We start from the raw sequence: 21,216 nt of genomic DNA, 5'->3' as shown, positions 1-21,216 counted from the left end.
TTGGATGTCACCAATGAATTATCAAAAGGGTCTGCCAGGTATACATCTATAAAGACAATTATTCAAAAGTACAAGTAATTTTAAAGTCTTAAACTGACAGCTGAAGCAATAACCATAAGGCATTGTATCAAGTATTTATTTGGATTGCAAGATGATTTTCCGGTTGTGTGATCAATATGGCTTTGCAGTCTGGCACAATGAGAATCTGAGGAATTGACAGTAACTTGACAGCGACAGGCCAACACTGGTGCAGCTTCACATTTCACACAGTGAATTGTGATCAAATCACATTTAAGTGCTAATCAACCAAGGTCACACCGCCTTTACAGCTCTTCCTCCACACCCTGCTTTTTACAAGTTTTAGATGAAGACAAACTTTGGACAGAGTCTGATGGGTTCACCCATCAGTGGGGGGCTCAGACCCACTACTCCATGACTAAAAGAATCAGCTCAGGCATTTCTAGCACATCCCACTGGAATGAGGCCCCAGGACAGACCCAGGTTCCCTTTGAGTACATTATGCAGTATGATGGCAAACTACACTTGAAATTGCACTAAACTTATGGTCATTTTACCTAGATGCAATATTTCTTCTTTGGCTCTCGAAGGAGGCGGACGCACTTTTTCCTCCTCTCCCTTATCATCCCTGCTTATGTCCTTGTCTAGTCTCGTGTTTTGTTTTGTTTTTGTATTTTCCCTGGAACACTCCATCTGTTCTCTAAAACCTAAAAGAGGAATTATGGATTGGATCAACTGGTCCCTAAATGCAATTGACACCCCTTTCTCAACGAGAAGTTTGGGCTTGGGTGAGCCTGAGTGCTGAAGATATCTACCTATTCGGAACCATGGTAACAGGGTTCTTGCTGATCGGAGCTGGCTTGGCCCAGACTTATCGAAGAATTAAGAAAGCGGAACCGGCTGTTCAAACCCCCACAAGGCTGCCCGCTGGGATTGGAACGATGGGAGAGGCGTGAGTTTCTCAAAATGGGCTCATTGAGTCAGCACGGATAAGATCTTGGAGAGGCTACGGCTGCTGTGAATACTCAGAATAAGATCTGACTGCAGACTGGATACATCTCGGAAGGGCTAGCCCGGAATAACATCTCTGGGTGCAAAATTGGATGACATCTCGGGGAGGCACACTGCCGTGAGTTCTCAGAAATCTGCTCCTTGAGCACAAGAAATGACATCACAGAACGCAAGTATGGCAAAGCTCACGGCTCTCCAACGGGACCAGTGTTGGACTGTAGAACTGCTTTGAAATATATGAGCTGTTCGCACTATAGTTTAAAAAAAAAACCAAAAAAAAAAAAACCACACACTTCATGCGGATACCCTCTCTGCGCCAGCTACAAGGCTTGAGCTGAACAAAACACCCTGATAACGACTGTTTACTCTGTTCCTTCCCATTCCATGCAAGGCCACCTGGGTTGGCTGGAAGACTGTTTACTTAGCCTGGCAGGGCGAAGGACACCGTCTCAGCTGAACTATGGACACTCAGACATATACTGATAAGCACTCACTGACTCATCACCCTCCCTACCCTGGATCCGACGCCACCTCAAATGCTTACCTCCCCTCTGATGTGGACATCGGGTCAGTTGGAGGCGCAGTCAAAAGATTGCAGCGGTCCTAGATCAGATGTACACACTGGCACTCTTTCCCATGTTGCTTGTCTGCGTTTATTGTGCTATGGTGTGTTGATATCTGTGCATTCCTGTATTATCCTTTTGTGTTACACATTTCGATGTGTTTCCCTCGCTACCTAGCCTGACCCGTCTCTCCAATGTGATGTTTGTGTTAGAGATGGACCGATCCGATATTACGTATCGGTATCGGTCCGATACTGACCTAAATTACTGGATCGGATATCGGAGAAAAATAAAAAATGTAATCCGATCCATTAAATATCACGAAAGCACCTCACAAAACTTGCAACACGCCGTAACTCACCTCAGAACGTATGCATCACGTGATAGAGCAGCTGTGGCATGCAGGACCTGTCGGTGGTCTGGATAGCATGTGGAGCTTCGCTAGCAACCTGGCATTTCATCTCCGACAAAGTTATCCCCGAGAGAAGTAAAGCAAGTGTGTAAGTCCATCTCTAAATGTTTGTAAAGCATTCCCACGTTAAGCTTAACAAGCGACTGCCTCTTGCTCTCCGGCTGCTACTTCAATCGTGAAACTGCTCTTAAATCAGCTAATCGGCTTTTCTGTCGCGAGTCTGTCTCTCGTTTGTTTTTGGTCCACTTTGCGCCAGAAAGAGGAAACCAGCGGCTGAACAACAGCAGCACGTTTAAGCTTGATAAGCTGTTGTTAGAATTTATTTAATATTACTTTCTACACCAGGATCTTTTTCTACGTAGCTGACGGCTGGTAACTGTGCAGGGGCGGATCTAGCAAAGTTTAGCCAGGGGGGCCGATAGGGCATTAACAGGGAAAAGGGGGCACAAAGACATACTTTTCTTATTCTCATTTAAAATGTCTAGCTTTTAATAAATAATTATCTGACACCCAAAGTTTTAATTTGATGTAAAATGAATAGAAGTCAATTACTGTACATAGTGACTATTAAGTCTAATATATATATACCCTAGTAAGCTATAGTACTTTTTACTTTGGGAAGGTACCATCTGTGCAGTCTGCAATTTTGTTGAAGAAAGATGTTGAATCTATTTAATATTTCTTGAAAAATAATTGATTTGTGCATTTTTTTTTTTTTCCACACTGCATCAAATTAAGGTTGATTACATCAATTAAGCATCATGAGGTGGCACGTGAGGGGTGGTTCCCTATTTTTTATTTATTTAATTTTGTTGTTGCTGGGAGTTGGAACCCTATTAGTTAGGTTGCTTAATATTTACGCTAAGTACTCTTTAAAATACCAGAATAGGGAGGATGGTGTAGGTCTAAGTTTATTAGATTGATCAGTATTGCTGAACTATGAAATATTTTTTGTATACAGGTATAACAGAATAGCTTTAGTGTAGTTGTTGTTTTAAACTTGAGTATGAACTTGCAGACTTGCAAAATGCAGCAAGATATTTTAAAAAAAACAGTTTTGTTGATTAAAAAACACTATATCAGATTCATATCAGTATCGGCAGATATCCAAATTTATGATATCGGTATCGGACATAAAAAAGTGGTATCGTGCCATCTCTAGTTTGTGTATTGTATGTACGGTCGGCAATGTCCGTCATCTCTGTTGTGGGCAAAAGACCTGCAACTGACAAATAAAGGCTCTCATCATCTCATTTCATGTGTTTGCTCAATGTTTCCATTGTGTAGCATGCACCGCAGTCTTTGATTGCTGCTCACTGAATTGTGTCATGTTTTAGTGCTTGATAAGTTCAATAAACAACATTTCAATGTCTGGATCTGAAATGCCAAACCCTGAGGTCCACACTAGTTATACCTTGCAGTTCTTAATGACGACAAAAGATCCATGCATAGTGAATTAAAAGGCTTTATTTTCTTAGTTAAATCACAATGTTAGTTTCCAGATCAAATCCTTATTGAACCTGGAAGAAAATGAATCTAATTAGACCATTAAACAAGTTGCAAATTATCACCAAGATTTAGAGACTCACCCTCCCATCAAAGCACCGCTCATCACATCTCTTTTCTGCTGGCAGACAAACTTCTGCAGAGCACATGAAATAAATCTGGCAGGGAATGAACACAGTAAAACAAAGTTAATCTTTCAATATCCAAGGCAAACATTGACTTTAAAAACAGTTCTGCTTAGAACCCAGACAACCTTTTTTTTTTTTTTTTAAACACATGTAAATTAGGGAACTGTCCCAGCATTAACTTCTCCAACTCACCTCTTCATTTAGGTACTTGTTTGTCCTTTGATCCATGAACTGGAAGGCACTCACTATAAAGCGTTTTTCATGATTCACTCCAGGAACATTGCTGACTTTAAGTATGGACACATGTGGGTCATGAGGATTGGCACACCTGCAGACAAGCATAACTTGCAGTCAGAAGTTCAAGATAACCTTCAAGCTCTAAAAGGTTGATGGTCGTGCTTACCCTTCATAGATTAGCACCAGAGCATTTTTTGCAGAACGAGGATATGCCAGGCAGTAATTCACAAGAATTATTGCATCTGCGTTAGGAGAGCTGAGGCGCAATTCAAGATACACAGGGCGGCCGAGGAGCAGCCGCAAGGGCTGATGGTGATGGTCATAGAAACTTGAATAAGTCTCATCTGTTGGGATGAAACAGAAGGCATTTAGCCAGTCTTCACACCAGCAGAGTTTGTCAAGCCTGTCTACTGTAGTTTGTTGGAAAGACAATGCAATACCCAACCTTTGGCAATTCTCAACTCGACACCATATAAACTGTTAGAGATGACTGAAGAAGGCATACTGGAAGGTGGGGTCTTCACCATGTAGCCAACACTAGCCATTGATTGAGCAGTGCCCCATTTGTTATAGCGGCACTCAATCAGAAATCTACAAGAGATCAAATAAGCCATTAATACCACGTGCCAGTCTAGAACACAGCATACTGCTCACCATGTGCCCCTGCCCCTCAGTCTGTTAGATTTGTGTTTGCATATTAAAATCTAGCACAAGACACTAACCTGAGTGGATCAGTTCTTGTAATGACACCATACTTTAGATTGAGAGCAAGAACAATACTCTGCACTTCAGCCAGGTATATCGTCACCTCACCAACATCCTGTCAACACAAGTTACATTGGATGATTTACTTACTGAGGTGTAATTTACAAGAATACAAGCCAGCATGTTAAAAGCCAAGTGTCTGCTTAAGTCTCAAAACCTTTGTAACTTTTAGGAGAACCTCATACCAGTGACAGTTTAGATTAAAAGTTGATTCTGACAGATCAGATGGCACATGGAGTTCAGACAGTCAACAAGCTTTAGACATGTCATACTAGAGACATCCTTCCAGTTTAAGCTGCATAAACCCCCCCAATCTGTCAGCAGTACTGCCCCCTGTACTGCTGCCTGCTATTTAGCAGCAAAACGTGTAGGCTGTTACAGTGGCAAATCAGGGTGATAGCTGGTCATGACCGCTCATTAAAATTAGTCCTGCAGTAGCATATACCAACATCTCCAAGTCAAGCACCAAAGCATTCTTATTCCAGATTTGGACATATACCAGGTTGCCGCCAAAAAGTCAAAGCATTCCTACAAAGTTTGCCAAGTAACAGCTTTGCTGAAGGGGTAACTTACGTAAGAATGGGTTCCACATTCTGTAACTTTGAACTTAAAGATGGCGACCTGGTTGTTAACAATGGCTGGTTTACACTCTGGATTTCCAGGAACAATCAGTCTGGTAGGATCCACAGGGATGGATGCAGAGTTGTACCGAATGGCAAATACAAAATGTTGATCCACTGTGCACTCTACAGGAGGGATAGAAAAAAGCCACTTAAGTTTCACGGATTAAAAATTCAACATTTATACCATCTGTCAAAAACTAGCCTTACCTTCAAGTGGGTAGTAGCAGACAGACGCTAGCAAATCCACACAACAGCCCATGGCCCGACATTCTGAGACAGATATTCCATAATGACCACATCTCACCTGCTCTCCCACAGGGATGCTGCAATCTGAAAAAGGGAAAAACAATTAATTTCATCTGAATAATGTTAAAGCATCTTCTACAAACCACTCACGTTGTCTTAATGTTGGTGATGATTGAGGGAATGCTGGTTGGGGCAATCCTGGTTGTGGTACTGGAGGAACCGGTAACATAGGTGGTGGAACCAGTGCTTGTGGATCTCTGACCAGTTTAACACACGGCAAGGGCCCACCACCTGAACGTGGCACCATTTCTGGATCAAACTTGTTGCAAGATGTGGTCGACACTCGTCTCTGGCCAAGTGTATCGGTGTACAACAGCTGTAGACTGAAGCCATCCGCCTATAATAAATTGTAAAATAAAGTTTAATGACTTCCTGTTAAGCAAAACAGTCAAGGGAGAAACTCTTAAGCAACTTACATGCCGCTCCACATTGCACCCATTGAAGGGTACAGTTAAGGTGTTCTTCAGCGGATCCACTTCATAACCACAGTTTTCTGGCGCACCAACAATAGGCAGCAGACTGTCCCCAGAGCCTGGAGAAAGTACATGCCAGTTTTACCAGACGGAGCAATTCAATCTATTCCAAATCTAAAAATCTAATCCAAGTACATACCAAACACCTTAACCTCACTCAAAGGTCCTGTTGGCAGAGTAATTTGGAAGCCACTTTCACTGCAAACAACTTCTAGATCAGCAGCAGTTGGATTACAACTGCCTGGCCAGCTCCTTGGAGGCTCATCTTCAAATTTTACCTGGAACCCACGGTCCACACCACCACCATAGTGCGTGGGTCTAGAATCATCTACGGCCAAGTCATCATAGTCAACATAGTCAACATCGGAGTCAAAGTTTTCACTGCTGGCAACACCTTCGGCTTCAAGGACCACATCTTCAAGAATTTTAGCTTCACCCTGGTCAAGGCCACTACTGTAATCTGGACAACAGAGGTCGTTGTTAGGTCACTGATAACAAGTAAAAACCCCATTCATATGGGCAGGAAAAGCTAGAAGTGTAGCGTAATAAGCATGATGTTCATTCCTCTCAAATCTATATCTTAGATTGTCAGAATTAGCCGTCAGGCAACAAGCTGTTAGAAGCCACAAGTCGTAAGTGACCAATCCTGATAAATACACCTGCCCAATCGTCTCCCTGCCGTTTACCTGTAGGGTCATGTGGTTCGCCCCTCTCTCCGGGCTCATACAAACTGCGAAGCTCAGTTTCATTTATGCGCTCCCACCCCCGGACGGACACCGGCAGCAGAGTCCAAGTCAGGACTAGCAGCAGCTCGAGCCTACACCCAGCCATTCACGTGAAAGCTCTCATGCAGCTGCAGGAAGCCTCGCGCCCCGCTACAAGTACTGGCTCTAGCTTAATTGATTGCACCTGACTGCTGCTGATTTTTCACCTGCTGCCCCGTTACAGGCGGGAAGGATAAATAAACAGGCGGGAAGGAAACTCGCCTGTTTATTTATTTATTTTCAACCTTAATTATTATTCATTTAATTTACATTAATCTGGCCAATATTTTATTATATAGGGTATGGCAATTTCTTTTTAGATACTATGAAAAATCTTTAAATCACTTAAAGTTTCTCTGTGGTGGCCGTAAACCTTAGATGTAAAAAAAAACGCAACAATTTATCTTTCTCGATTGATGTTAGTTTATTTTCGTTTTAATTTGGCGCAGGCATGTTTAAGAAGTGGACTAGCTGGACTAGTGGGGCGCGCTGAGAAAGATCAAATGACCTCTGCACTAAAGCAGTCCAGAAAATTGGACTTACAAAATATTTTAAATAAAGTAGCTTCTATTTATATATAAGGAAACGGGGATGAAAGTGGTTTCTTCCCCGCCTATGACAATATTCGTGTCTGAGCTTGTGGAAGAAAATTGCAAAGTCCAAATGCAAATGTTGGGTTAATATCTCAAAATCTCAACTTTCTTACTGAAACCTCAAATTTAAGATAATAATCCAAAAGTTTGACTTTTCCAGTGAAGAAAACGAGCTTCCCTTAAAACCTCTTTATTTGCCTTAATTACATCATTTATCACTTCTTGCTCAGATTCTCTTATTGCTTTTGTTTTATTTTTTATTGTTGCATATTTTAACAAAATATTTCCAACCAAAAAATACTTTACATACTTAATCATCACTGGGCTTACCCAGGGTAATATAGAACTTCAAAACATATTTACAAAATTCATGCAGACAGATGATCTCTGTTCAGTATGTTTGTTTAATAAGGTCAAATAAATCAAACAATTTCCTTCAATAGAAAAATAAAATGACACAAACATCTTGTTGTTGCGAAACATTTATTTGCACTCAATTACATGAAAACCGATGTATGTTTCTACTGCAACACAGGTCAAATAAACAAACTATTCTAGAGTCTTTATCACTTAAAACATAAAATATCTTCTGTCTTTGAGCTTGATCTCTTGAACAAATTAGAAAAAAGAAGAAAAAACCCACAAATCTTGATGATTTTAATAGTTGAGCAAAAAAGAAAATCACTTATATGAGTTGGCTTTATGCTTAGGCAAGAATTCAAAATTCTTGGGTACGGGTCCAAGCAGCATTTCACTGGAAAGTAGAAAACAATTCATAAGACACTCATTATTACATTTTGCACTTTTAAAATCTTAATTTTGTGCAATCTTGAAATGTAATTCTAGAAAATAGGCATGTTTGTACTCACCTTATCCTGATCCAGTCCTCTACGTTCTGACTGGCCATCAGTGTCTCCAAATAGTTCCTGCCCATGTAGTACGGAGGTCTCTCATTGATCTTCTGAGGCACTCGCTCCAACAGGCCCACTGGAATATATCTGAGAACAGATGGAGGGAGAAGGAAAGCAACGTTTACCACAGCAAACAGGAAAACTTAACAGCGAGAGTCAGATGCAGTGGAATGCAACATAGTCTATCACACATTTTCAGCTATTACATGTCCCCAGTCTCATAAACTAATGGGAAAAGACCACAAATAAGTCTGTTACCCTAAAATTATATTAAAACAGCTTAATTGCACAGAATATATGAATCGAATTGCTCACAGAAGAACAAATGCAAAATTTCTGAAATGTGATGTAGCCCACCGGCACAAGAAGGAGAGCCACTCAAGCAAGAAGGTGCGTGTCCTCTCCACGCCCCTAGTGTCAGAGCCCCAGTGCTCCAGGCCAAAGTTGCTGAAGTCCTTTAGGATGTCCAGTCGCTCACTGGACGAAATGTCCCAGTGTCGGCTCTCCTTGATTTCAGTGAAGATCCAAGGCTTAATGAGAGCACCCCTATAGAGAACCCAGAAAAGGTAATAAATAAATACATACATACATACATACATACATACATACATAAATAATGTATAAGGATCTTCCATCCTATGGAGTAATTTGTGGTCAGTGTTTTCTTTGTATTTTCCTCTGAGAAACAATGTTTCCACACTTCAACTGAAAATTATACATGGAAAAAGGCACCCACATATTAGCCTTAAGAGCTCTGACAAATTTGCTGCTGGGTTTTAAAACAACTTAAAAAGATTCTTGACTTCACTGAGGCAAAATACACTCATGGCCACTTTATTAGTTTCACCTTGCCAGTACTGGATTGGACCCCATTTTGCCTTAAGAGCTACATAAAATCTTTGTGGCATAGATTCAATAAGATACTAAAAACATTCATCAGAGATTTTGGTCCATATTGACATGACGGCATCACACAGTTCTTGTAGATTTGTCAGCTGCACATCCACGATGTGACTCTCGTGTTCCAACACATCCCGAAGCTGCTGTGTTGGACTGAGATCTGATGACTGTGGAGTTACTGTGAAGTCTGTTAGGTTGTGGCAGTAAATGATGCTCAATTGGTTCCACAACCCTAAAGTGTGCCAAGAAAATATCCCCCACATCATTACACCACCAGCCTGAACCACAGATACAACCCGGGATGGATCCATGTTGTTTATACCTAATTCTAAACCTTTGATCCAAATGTTCTAGCAGAAGTGGAGTTTCACCAGAGCAGGCAGCAGTCTTATATTGTATTGCAATTTTGGCTGTCAACTGGAAGCAGTCTGAAATATTTGTGTTAAACAGTGGGACACGTGTACCTAATGAATGGCCAGTGAGTGTAAACAAATATACTTAAAACTTTTTCCATTATTAGAGTTCAAGTGAAATCTAAAAACGAAAGTCACTGGCTGCAGACCATATCAGTTCCAGATGTCATCTGTTTTTAAGGCATTTCGATCTTTTTTTTTACGCTGCAAGGAAATGACACTAACCTTGCAATCATAATCCCAGAAACTCCGGTCTCTTTCGCTTTCATTGCATCCTCATAGGACAAAATGTCTCCGTTACCTAGAAAAATAAAACCAAATCACCTGTGATTAATATGTACTATAAAAACATGTACAATAAAATCACTACACTGCATTCTGTGCAAGGTTTTACAACCTAGAGAACGCCAAACTAAATGCATGAAACTGTTTAAACATCAGGAGGCTTTTGTCTTTTTGTGTAACCTTTACAAATCCACATACCAAAAAGTGGGATGGGGCTAGCCAGCTTTGCACATGTTGTGATATAGTCCCAATCGGCTAACTTTGTGTATCTCTGCTCTCTGGATCTACCATGCAACTGTAGGAAAAACACAGCGTCAATGTTTTTTAATAGGAGAGGCGTATGTAAACATGTTATACATCACCGAACAGAATAACATCTCGAGAATGAATCGTCACCATAGGATATTTACATTTACATAAATGATACCGATTCAGAATTATGGATGCTTACAGCTACATCTGGCAACTCTGTAAACCTAGAAATGAAATTTCCTTTTAATCATGTTGATTTATGGCATAGGGACGATTTCACATTGCTCAAACATGCTCCTCTTTTACTTACTGTAATCATTGAGACGCCCCAATTCTTCATCTCTGGGATGAGCTTGTGTGCTATGTTAGACTTTTCCTGAACACCGGTGCGGATCTTGACTGTTAGAGGGACATCAAGGACCTACAGGGAGAAAAAGGTTTTCATTCAGCCTTTAACTGAAGGCTGTGTGTCTTTTATCCTGTCTTCTTCCCTTCACCCTAAAATAGTCACAGCACATGGCTGCCCTTCCCTGAGCCAGGATCTAATAAAGTTTTTCTTCCCACTGTTGCCAAATGCTTTTCGAGGGGGAATTGGGTTTTTCCCTCAAATACTGTGCTTAAAATATAAAGCATCTTGAGACAGCTGTTTTTTGTGATTGGGTGCTATATAAATAAAATTGAACTGAATTGTAACTTTGCAATGATCCACAAGAGCAACAAAACTCTCCTTCTTGCATCATTACCATACAATAGGCAAAAAGTCATACTTACATAATTCATTCCTTTGACTATTCGTTCAAATTTTCTGGTACGTGTCATCAAGCCACAGCCTCCGCCCTGATGGGAAAAAACAAAGGCCATCTGTCAGTGACTGTCATATTAATGTTTAACACTTCCTCTCAAATGCTGGTATCTGTGCTCTTTGTGCTGTAGTATAAACACACAAAATGCATCTGACTGCAAAATAGGAAGTCTCAATTTGTCTATTAGGAAATGAAAGAAAAAAAAAAAGTCACGGTCTGAGCATTTGGGGGGGGGGGGGGGCAAGTTAAGAGTTTACCTTGTTGTATACGAGATCAATGGGACACCCAGAGTTGATGTCCACAAAATCAACTTCAGTGTTGTTGTTGATGAGCTCTGCACACCTCGTCATTGTGTCGGGGAAACTGCCCTCCACCTAGAGACGCAATTCAGGCTTTAAAAAAATCACAGTCTTGGACTCTCACACAAATCCAGACGTCTTACCAACAACGCCCTCTATAGGACTGAATCCTTCAGAAGATTTTAAACATCACCTGAATACCAAACACATCTTCACTTTCGTGTCTCCTCAGGAGGGCCCACTCAGACTGGTGCCCCTGCAGCAGGTTTGTACACATGGCCATCTCCCCACATGTGATGTCTGCACCAAAGCGCTTACACACGCGACGGAAAGGCAGATTTCCACACTGAAGAAATTAAAGAAATACTTGCTTTATCAGATCCAGACCTCATTTACAGGTCATTATTTAATTGCACTTGCTACATTCCTGGATTTAAAGATAGAAATATATTAAAAAACACAACTACCACTAACTCCAATACTGATTTCAGTGTGATGGTACTTACAGTTGTTAGAGGGGCGAGATAGAGCTTGTCTTGAAAATCCACCTTAAGAACAAAGGCAAAAAGAGGCATTAAGCAATGCAATTTGACTGTAATTTAAATCGTGTAAATATTCCCTAAATATATATATGAGTATCAGATGTCTGCTGATTAGAACAGTTTATTAAAACACCTTGTTTATCGTTTAAACAGACATGAAAACTCTGGAGGAAAGCGACTGGAAGAGATATACCTGCTTCTTTTCACACGGGCGCAGCTTGATGACATCTGCATCAGTCAATGGGCCGACGGTCTTCACTAGAGCAGACTGTTTATCTGAGCTGGTCTACAGTTAGTCAGAAACATGAAAAACACACGCAATAAACATAAGGCTCAATGACAGAGTGGTCAGTAAGAGGGAATGCTGTTGGTAGAAAAGGTTACCTGTACTTCACTAGAAACAGGCTGTTTTTCTCCAGCTGGATCAGCAGAAAATTCAGATGCACATAGATCCCATGAGTGAGACAAAGGAACAAATTAAGATACACTAAAATTGATAATGCATGTATGAGTATGTAAGCAACAGGTCAACACATGTGCAGATTAAAAGAAACAGAATAGGAGTGTATTTAATCTGCTAAAACTGGGTGAGCTGGTCAAAAGCCAATCAATGGTGACACTTGATGAATCATGAGAACGTCCCCTTCACAAAAATAGAAAATCACAAGCTGTAAATCACTGGACTTTTGGCTGTGTTGCTATAACGACCCCACGCACAATAGATGTTACTCAATTGTAATGGAAAACGACCAAAACCGTGTCAAGCCGAGCCGAGGCAAGTGGGTACTAGTGAAAAAGAGGCTTGAGTGACATACTCAGTATCTGTTTCTTCCTAAAAAGCATGAGCAAAATTTGTGATGGCAGCATTCTTTATAAAAGCCTTTTCACTTGTCTTACCGTCGCCTTGCTGTGCTCCTTTATCTTTGTTGTCTGAGAGTGTTTTCAGGTACTTTTCTGACTTTTCGAAGGACACCGATCGCTTCCTCAGGCGACCCTGGAGCTCCTTACTCATGTTGTTCTTCACCATAGTCCTGCCTTCATACACCTTGACCAGATCGGCCTTCTCCATGGATTTGAAGTCAGGCGTAGTGTGGGCCTTGGCGAAGCGGCAGGACAAACCGTAGGCACATTTTCCAAATGTTTCATAGATGTGACAGGTTTCCCCAATATCGGAAGGCTTAGAATCCATATACTTGACAATGTCATGGTCAAAGAAGCACTTTGCTCCAAAGGGGCATTCTTTGTTCTAAATTTATTGGGGGGGGGGGGGGGGGGGGGGGAGTCACAAAAATAACTATATGGATCAAAATGTATTGCACAGAGCCTTTTTGAATGCAGAGTCAGAGCTTCATACCTGAATGATTGAGTGACAAAGTCGTTTTTCATCGTAGGCTGTGGGCTTTGTGTGCGGCCTTGACTTATTCTGTCCCCGAAGACGCTTGCCATCTGGTCTACCCTCAAAATTTTGTTTCAGCCTTTTAGGTTCAGGTTCCTCCAAAGAAGTCTCCTTTGAATCCTCAACTGCATCACTTTCACTGGCTTTCTCTCTTTTTGAGCTCTGCCACTCTGAGTCTAACAACCCATGAAACTTGTCTTTGGTTGTAAGGAATCTGCAAACATAAGAAGATGATGAAAGAATCCTCCTGATAAATTTTGTTTTAAATTATGTGTAAAAACAGTCTGTGTGTCACTAAAGCATTTTAGTATGAACTATATTCACACTGGGGAAAAAAGAGCATAATGGGAGTAAATTATGCTAAACCAGTAAGACCCTGTAGCATGGGTCACTGAAACACTGAAAGCAAAGAGTTGAGGGCCTTCAACAGCCTTTTTGCTGACAGTGTAACACTCTTTGCTTCATCAGACAAAGCAGCAGGAAGGCTGAAAATAAAGGCAGTAAGTCCTTACTACGCCACTGGGGGTTGCAAAGCCCCTGTTTCACCCCTACAGGGCCATATTTTTTATGTTGTGTAAACGAGTTATTATCTCTTGTAGACACTTTCTACAGTTTTTTCACATAAATTCACACGAACATCTTAACAAGTTCAGATGCAGACAGCCTCCTTATAGTCACGTGCCTTGCTTGTGCTGTTTGCTCAGGTCAGATGGTCTGCTTTGTTCTTTCATAAACTCAAACACATGGTTATTTATTCAGCTATGCTTGCTCCCATCTTACTAACTGGCTTACGTTCATCATAAAAATCTGGCGTTATCTTCAGTCCCCTGACTCATGGCTGTCTCTTTTGAAAGTTGGAGAAAGATTGTTCTAATTTGCAGCTTCCCTCTCCTGAAATCTGTTGCAAAAACATATAAATGCGATTTCCACAGTTTTCTTAGTTATTAACAGTATCTTACTCTGGTTTGATCGCAGCTTCACCCTTTGCAGCCACGTCTGCCCTCTTCGAAACGTTCACCTCCTCCGCTGTTTCCATCACAGTCTCTCTTCCTGCAACATTTTAACACCTTTCTAATTAAACACTTCACAGGACCATTCAGCTCCCAATCCTACGTTAGGACACTTTATGCACACATTAAACCAGTTCAGGTACTGCCTTATTATCATAATCAGCTTGCCTGCTTTTCTCTGTGCTCCATATTTAACCTTACACTTCCACCAGTTAGCTTCCTCTTGTAGCTGAGTTAGACCACTTACCGATATACTGAGTAAACAACCGCCTTGCTCCAACCGTGAAGTTAAAAGACAACTGATGTACAGAACGTAGAAATCAAGTCAAAAGTTCCTGGGTTTTGTTTTTTTTTCCACAACTGGACATGCACAACCCAGAATCGCGAGGAAACCGTTGTGCAGCACCTTAGATACGTCCGTGGTAAACCTGCTGCTCAACATTGGTTCCGCGAACCGCTTGCAAATCTTTCTCATTGCCTTTGAAATCCAGCACTCAGATTCACCTACTGGGCTGGAGTGTGACTAAGTAAAACAAATTAAAAATATACATGAAATGTTTTTATCGTTAGTCTTTGTCAATTTGGTCAAGTCTGTCGCGGCAGCCGGTTCACAAGGCCCTCGCTTTTTAGTTTAACTGACTATTGTTTATTTTAGACCGTATTATTTTTAGTTTTTAACCTTATTCAATAATGTATCTATTTATATCCAGTTTTGTTATTTTGTGCAGTTTTCTTTCCTTTTGTTTTGACTGAACCATTTGAGAGCTAAAAACTTCGAATGACAATAAAATGTGTTATCAGCCTGCCTGATGTGGCTTTGATGCATTTGTTTGAGACATGCGATTTCTACATGCCTGTGATTCATATGCCCTCCAAAATTGATGTTTACATTGTAATATTTATTCAAACAAGTAACAAATGCTGACAAATATCCTTTAAATTCTAATAATATATATTAAAAAGAGATTTGCATCATGGATGAAGAGCGGACAAATCTGCAGCAACTGTGTGATGCTGTCATTTCAAAATGGACCAAAATCTCAGATGAATCTGTGTCATGCTGTTCTGAAGGGAAAAAAAGAGGGTCCAAGTTGGTATTTGCAAAGTGTGCCTAACAAAGTTGTATGGTGAGTGTAAATGGAGATCTTTGCTCCAGTCATTTAACTAAAAGAAAAACCCATTTTCTTAATGACTCTTACCATGTGTTGGTTTTAAAATGGCCCAAAAGTCTTCTTCAGTGCTTAAAAACAAACATCACATAAGTCATTCCATAACTTTACCTGTGAATGAAACATTCAGTCAAATGTATTTCATCTTTTGCATTTTTTTTAATTCCAAGACAGCGTATTGATGGATTAAAACACCTGGTATTTGAGCTGAAACATTACATAATGGGTAATCCACTGACAATTTCCTTTTACTCATTAGCTTCAAATGTAATTCCATGTCCCCAGACCTTCAACTTATTATTTTTACTGCTTTAATTACTTTTGTGAGACTAGAAGAATATCACAGGCACAATGTTTAGATTTCAATACTGGAATTAAGTTTGGGATATTAAAAGAGCTCAATCATATTATCTCTGAACATAAAACCTGATTATTCTTAAGTCAAAAAGATGAAAAAGTATCAGCCAACACTGTCTGACAGGCAGCAAGCTACACTCATTCTTCTGGTGAGGCAGAAAGTTTTTCTATTTTTGCGGCAAACCGCTTTCGACTTGAATCGAGGATGTTGATGCCATTCTTCTGGAAGTCATAGCCCAACCTTCTCAGTTCCTCTAGTCGCCCTGTAATGTTTTGTGTGCTGTAGTCCAAAACTTTGGGCTTTTCCAGTATCTGCTTCATTGTTATTCCTCCTTTTAAAAGACAGTCTAGTTTAGAGCTCAGAGTGTCAGGCCCAATGTAGAGGATCATCGGATAGTTGATGATCAGTTTTTTAACATCAGCTTTCCGACAGCCAAGTGCGGTCATCTTCTGCTCCAGGCTGTTGAAATTCTTTTTCAGGTACTCGTTGGAAAGGTCCAGAATTTCTGCCCCGTGGCCTTGAAGAAGAGCCAGCAGTTCTGAATCACTCAACTTAAGTGATGCTTTCAGGTTGTCGATGTTTGTCTTGACTCTCTTAGTGCTTCTGATTAGAATGTAAAGATTTCTTGTTATGACCATTTTTGCAAACTGCTCTGGGTTACTTCCACCGAGCTCTGTGCAGATATCTTCCAGAAACTCCACCATTTGCTTGTTGAGCTCTAAGCTGTTGGAGAATGTCCGCGGTGCTGTGGTCAGCAGCCGGTGGAGATCTTTGGCATTTAGTCCCAGTGAGACCAGATAATCTATGTTCTTTTCCAAGTTGTCGTTATCACTGGAGCGGAAAAACGACTCAGGTGAGCGATCCAGGATGCTTACGATTTCTGCGTCTGTCTGGAAGATGTTTCTCCACAGCTGCCAGCGTTGTTCCAAGTGTTCAATGGAGCGAGTGATGGCTCGGGGATAACGGGATATTATGCTAGCAATGACTTTGCGGCCGGCACCTTTTCCTTGCAGGAACTGAGCGAGGCCGTTCTCATTAGTGAAGATTTTACGAAGCACCCCAGGCTGACGCTGGCGTGCCATCCTCACGTCAACTCCCATGAGGTTCAAGTTCTCGAGCAGAGATTCATTCTCCGGGTTTACCGGCGGCTTTGTTTCAGTACTTCCTGTCGAAGTACTGTAAAGCCTTCTGGGGAAGCAGGCTGATGCAAAATGTATTGGAGTGAAGCCAAAAAAGCTGTGCTGCAATGTCACCGATCGCTGCACAGTGAGGAGGGCTCTCACTCCAGGAACTCCTGCCATTTTTATTGAGGAGGGCCACACTGAAGCATCACTGCAATTCAGACAAGAAAAAACAGACATGTTAATATACACTCATGAAAAGACAGTTTTCACAGCTGCAGTCCTGTGAAAAACTAATCAAACCCCACTGGTTAACAGCTGTAGAACCACCTTTATAATCAGTAAGTTGGAGTGACTGTTTTCTGTGTGACTTTATCAGTCTCTCACTACATTGTAGAGGAATTTTGGAGGTGGTGGAGGTGGTGGAGCCCCCCCCACAGCACTTCAGTCAGGCCAAGGTCTGGGCTTTAACTGGGCCACCACGGCACCTTGATTCTTCTCTTTTTCAGACATTCTGTTGTAGATGCTGCTGCTATACTTGAGATCATTGTCCTGCAGCATGACCCAGTTCGGGCCAAGCTTTAGCTTTCAGAGAGATCCTGGAAAAATTGCGGCATTGTGTTAACACACACCTGAATGCTCCGGACCAGCAAATTGCCAAAAACTCATGCAATCATGCATTTGATAAGCAGCACCTAGCTACTACAAACCCTCTTAATTCCTATGGAAGTAATAAGGGTGTACTTAAGTTTTTTCACAGCACTTTTGCTAAATTAAAAAAAAAGGCTTTAATATAATTAAAGAAAAGCCAAGAAACAAAAAAGAAAAGCCACTTGGCCAAAAAAGATGCAGACAGGTAACTGGTGAGCACATCTATTATCAGATGCTATTAGTAAGATATGATTGGTTTACTTTTGGATATGTTAATTTACAAATATATGAATCTTTAGTGAAACCATTAAGACATTGGTATATTAATCTTTTTCTTTGCTAATCTGATTTGCTGACACACCGCTCCAAGCTTACACCAGTAACAGAAACTTTCCAAACAAGTATTCTTAAACTTAGTTGTGAACTGCTTGATACTGGCCATTTACTAGTTATTTACTACATAATGCGTACGTTACTTTGGCAAAGTTATTTACGTTAGTAATACAAAGGGAAGCTTTTATTTATTCGCCCGGGAATAACTAACTGAAGAGTCCAACCAAAGCACACAGTCGTTTCTGTTTAGCGGTGTACAATATCTAATCAGTAATAGCCCTTTAAGTACCAGTCTGCTTTAAAAAGTATTAAAAACATACCAAAAGCCAACATTTCTTCCATGCCGGTAACGTGAACTCCAAGAACTCTCGCGAGATTCTTCTTCTTCGTTATATTTATTGGCTGTAGGTTAAATGACAAAATAATACGATAGCGACACAACTGGTATGGTGGAGTTTGTGCCAAACACCACCTCACATCTTCTGAAACATGTTTTTTCTCAGATAATCTAATACAGTGTAAGTTTCGTTATTTTCGTTCTTTTTTTTGCTGTTGACTATATTGCTAACACTCCGTTTAACTTTATTTTTAATTAGGTTTTCCAGCCATTGCCTTTTTCAGCCTCATATTTCTGCTGACAGTGATTAATTTTTTTTCTGTTAGTGTTTTTCTGCGTGTTTAAATCAGAGACATCTCACCTGTTCCTTGTCATTTCTGCACATTTCCTCTGAAATCTGTAAAGCCATTGCCTTTATACTGATTTATAACCACTAGATGGAAGCAAAGATCTTCTATTTGAAAGAATAGAACATATCAACCAATGACAGGTGAAGTGAATAACGTTACAGTGCCATATTCTGCTAGGAAATCTTGGCATTGGTGTGGATCTTACATTGACATGTACCAAACATCTGCTTACTGTTGCAGAACAAGCACACTCAAATGACAACAGAGCCTTTCACTGGCAGCAGATTCCGCCAGCATGGCTCACCTCAGAAACTGTGCATAATTTGATAAACTTAGGTGTCTAAGGATTTAATCAGACCTCCAAATGACACACATTCCCACCTGAACCTGATCCACAGGTGTCCCACCTCACAGTCCACAGGACCAGAAAGCACAGGATACCCAGTAGTTCAATGTTAATTCTCCAAAACATCAGAGCTTTTAGGACGATCCACACAATATTACACAGATGTTGTGAATGGTTGGTGTAAGGATGGTAAGCGGGATTTTAGAAAAACTTAGGCCATTTGCCCAGTTTCCCCTAATTTCTATTAATATTGTTCAATATCAATTTTCAAACATTATATTGATTTTTTTAATTCTTTTTAATTCACTACATCCTGCGTAAGTGATGTGTAAATTAATGTATTTCCTTACCATTAGTCAAATTTAAAGACATGGTTTAATTAAAATTAACCTTCAAAAATGTATGGTCTGTGTGCATCGAGAATTTTTCCTTTCTTAGTTTGATAAAAACCTGAATTTTTCACAAACAATTTGAGGGACATCTCCATGGAGATGACCCCTGAATAAGTGCTTTTCTGCTTTGCACATACTGTACATTCTAAATTACAGTGTGCTCAGTCACTAGTGAAGCTCTCGGAGAGCAATGACATTTTTCAGTAACCTGGGAAGCTTCAATCACATAATAAAAACACAGCATTATAGAGGACTGGACTGTTGTTACAGGCATCAATAGTTAATTCTGTCTCAGCTAGCAGATGCTCTCGTACAAGCTACAAGAGGACACTTACCATGTGTTATGATTCACAGCCTACCACTGATAAACGTACTGACCCAGTGCGTCTCTTTACTGATGAGTCCCCCCACTTATGCATATTTTAATGCATGACACTGATATTGTCATTATGCAAATACACATTGCTCTGCTGCTCTAAGACTGAAGTGAGCTCCATCGCAACAGCTGGGCAACTGGAGTCTCGATTCAAATTCGTCTCACACATCCACAGGTCACAGTTACATTTGCATTTGCACACCTGCATTTTTCTTAAACCTATCCAAAGTATTTTAGGGACCCTTATGGTCTTTGTGTCTGTCTTTTAATTACTTATACTCTATGACAGACAATAAAGAGAGGTTATAAGACACCATAAATGGTAAGAGTGGTTCAATCTGATCTACGCTGCTATTGTATTTGAAACAGAGACATTCCCACGTGTTGCTGAGCTTCCAGCTTTCTTGTTGCACTTAACTAACCCTACTGGAGTGTGAAATATATTTTTTTTATCCCCCCATAAAAGTTATTTGGCCTCATAAGAGATTACAAGATGCCAAGATTTCTTAAACATAGAAATGGATCATACATGTTTTAGTAATACAAAGTCACGTGAAGTTTTCACAGGACTTTATCAGTCGCTTACAACACTGAAGAGGTAGTATACCCTTACTGTTTCCATAGGAATTAAGTGGGCAAGTGGCAGCCAAGTGCTGCTAATCTCTAACAAGTATGGCTTGTTTGGATGGACTGTCAGAAGAAAACCTCTTCTCTCTAAAAAGTCCAAAGTGGAAATCTATGGCTATAATGCACAACACCATGTTTGGTGAAAGCCAAGTACAGCATGTCAGCACACCACCTACTGTCAAGCACGGTGGTGGATAGGCCATGATTTGGCTTGTTTTTGCAGCCATGTCCTCATATTTACATGTTGGGTTTATGAAGTATAACACAAAGTCTCCTTTGTGTAATAAAATTTAGAATACTTTGAGCAGAATGAAGTATAAGGATGAAGAAAAGCCTTTAAAAAAAAAAGTAATCATATGAGGATCTCAGAAGGTGAAACTACCGTATATTACACTTCTGGGCTATAAATACACTTTAATTTAAAAAAAAAAAAAAAAAAGCTGTAGCACTGGATGTGATGATAATCTAGATTAGTTAAGGCTCCTTTTCATCTTTTTTCCACCATATGTATTTAAAGTGTTATAAGAAAAATGGTTTAGAGTGGTTTCATTTTACTTTTCAGTATCTAGATGTTTCTATCATCTTAATTCTAACAGCCTTTGTTCACCACCCTCTGACTTATAAATATAGCATGCATGCTGTTCATTTGTTAAGCTTGTCTTGGTAAAGTCACTTGGGTAATTGTAGACTCTGTATACTCCCTGAGTGAATCAATAATTCAGAGGCTGACGAAACTTTCAAAAGTTCCTGCAGACGCTGGTGCTCAAACAGCAAGCTTTCACAGGTGAGATCAGGCTGGTGAGAATGTCCAAAAGAAGATGGGTGGAATTCAAAATCTGCCAGACAATAAGCTGTTCAGCCCCCGTCAGCCGAAGACACAGAGCATCTTCTCCCGCTGCTGCTGCTGCTACTGCTACTACTGGTATGTTTCTGGAAGTATAAGGGA

The 21,216-nt window shown here is 40.5% G+C and overlaps 3 protein-coding genes across 3 annotated transcripts; all 3 read right to left on the bottom strand.

Annotated features, from left to right (window-relative positions):
* Positions 1 to 3,453: 3,453 nt before the first annotated feature.
* Positions 3,454 to 6,947, bottom strand: LOC101463622 (zona pellucida sperm-binding protein 4). Its single transcript, XM_004549129.4, has 12 exons — positions 6,729 to 6,947; positions 6,182 to 6,502; positions 5,986 to 6,101; positions 5,660 to 5,906; positions 5,471 to 5,593; positions 5,214 to 5,386; positions 4,598 to 4,695; positions 4,321 to 4,466; positions 4,042 to 4,219; positions 3,831 to 3,966; positions 3,594 to 3,668; positions 3,454 to 3,524 (listed from the first exon to the last, which is right to left on the bottom strand). The coding sequence occupies exons 1-12, from the start codon at positions 6,871 to 6,873 to the stop codon at positions 3,516 to 3,518; spliced, it is 1,767 nt and encodes a 588-aa protein (XP_004549186.1). The 5' UTR covers positions 6,874 to 6,947; the 3' UTR covers positions 3,454 to 3,515.
* Positions 6,948 to 7,659: 712 nt separating this feature from the next.
* On the bottom strand, positions 7,660 to 14,529 carry dus3l (dihydrouridine synthase 3-like (S. cerevisiae)). The gene is made up of 16 exons (XM_004549128.4): positions 14,458 to 14,529; positions 14,160 to 14,250; positions 13,159 to 13,414; positions 12,702 to 13,050; positions 12,189 to 12,223; positions 11,998 to 12,090; positions 11,769 to 11,810; positions 11,456 to 11,608; positions 11,221 to 11,337; positions 10,932 to 10,997; positions 10,471 to 10,581; positions 10,107 to 10,203; positions 9,849 to 9,924; positions 8,668 to 8,856; positions 8,269 to 8,397; positions 7,660 to 8,153 (listed from the first exon to the last, which is right to left on the bottom strand). The coding sequence occupies exons 2-16, from the start codon at positions 14,234 to 14,236 to the stop codon at positions 8,081 to 8,083; spliced, it is 1,863 nt and encodes a 620-aa protein (XP_004549185.2). The 5' UTR covers positions 14,237 to 14,250; positions 14,458 to 14,529; the 3' UTR covers positions 7,660 to 8,080.
* A 1,051-nt stretch (positions 14,530 to 15,580) lies between these two features.
* mterf1 (mitochondrial transcription termination factor 1) lies at positions 15,581 to 18,228 on the bottom strand. The gene is made up of 2 exons (XM_004549127.3): positions 18,163 to 18,228; positions 15,581 to 17,069 (listed from the first exon to the last, which is right to left on the bottom strand). The coding sequence occupies exon 2, from the start codon at positions 17,036 to 17,038 to the stop codon at positions 15,875 to 15,877; it is 1,164 nt and encodes a 387-aa protein (XP_004549184.1). The 5' UTR covers positions 17,039 to 17,069; positions 18,163 to 18,228; the 3' UTR covers positions 15,581 to 15,874.
* Positions 18,229 to 21,216: the final 2,988 nt, after the last annotated feature.

Source organism: Maylandia zebra, linkage group LG22 (genome assembly GCF_041146795.1).
Source record: "Maylandia zebra isolate NMK-2024a linkage group LG22, Mzebra_GT3a, whole genome shotgun sequence".
Classification (NCBI taxonomy): Eukaryota; Metazoa; Chordata; class Actinopteri; order Cichliformes; family Cichlidae; genus Maylandia; species Maylandia zebra.
This window is presented reverse-complemented; position numbering and strand designations above follow the sequence as displayed.

Bases quoted from the DNA above. Each gene is read 5' to 3' on its own strand.
- LOC101463622 (XM_004549129.4), bottom strand. From the start codon at position 6,873: ATGGCTGGGTGTAGGCTCGAGCTGCTGCTAGTCCTGACTTGGACTCTG. The intron at 5,907-5,985 runs GTAAGTTGCTTA...AATTTATTATAG, and splicing joins GGTGCAATGTGGAGCGGCAT to GCGGATGGCTTCAGTCTACA. The intron at 4,220-4,320 runs GTTGGGTATTGC...TCATCCCAACAG, and splicing joins CGAGTTGAGAATTGCCAAAG to ATGAGACTTATTCAAGTTTC.
- dus3l (XM_004549128.4), bottom strand. From the start codon at position 14,236: ATGGAAACAGCGGAGGAGGTGAACGTTTCGAAGAGGGCAGACGTGGCT. The intron at 13,051-13,158 runs GTATGAAGCTCT...CAATAAATTTAG, and splicing joins TTTGTCACTCAATCATTCAG to AACAAAGAATGCCCCTTTGG. The intron at 11,338-11,455 runs GTGATGTTTAAA...TTGCGTCTCTAG, and splicing joins AAGATGTGTTTGGTATTCAG to GTGGAGGGCAGTTTCCCCGA.
- mterf1 (XM_004549127.3), bottom strand. From the start codon at position 17,038: ATGGCAGGAGTTCCTGGAGTGAGAGCCCTCCTCACTGTGCAGCGATCG.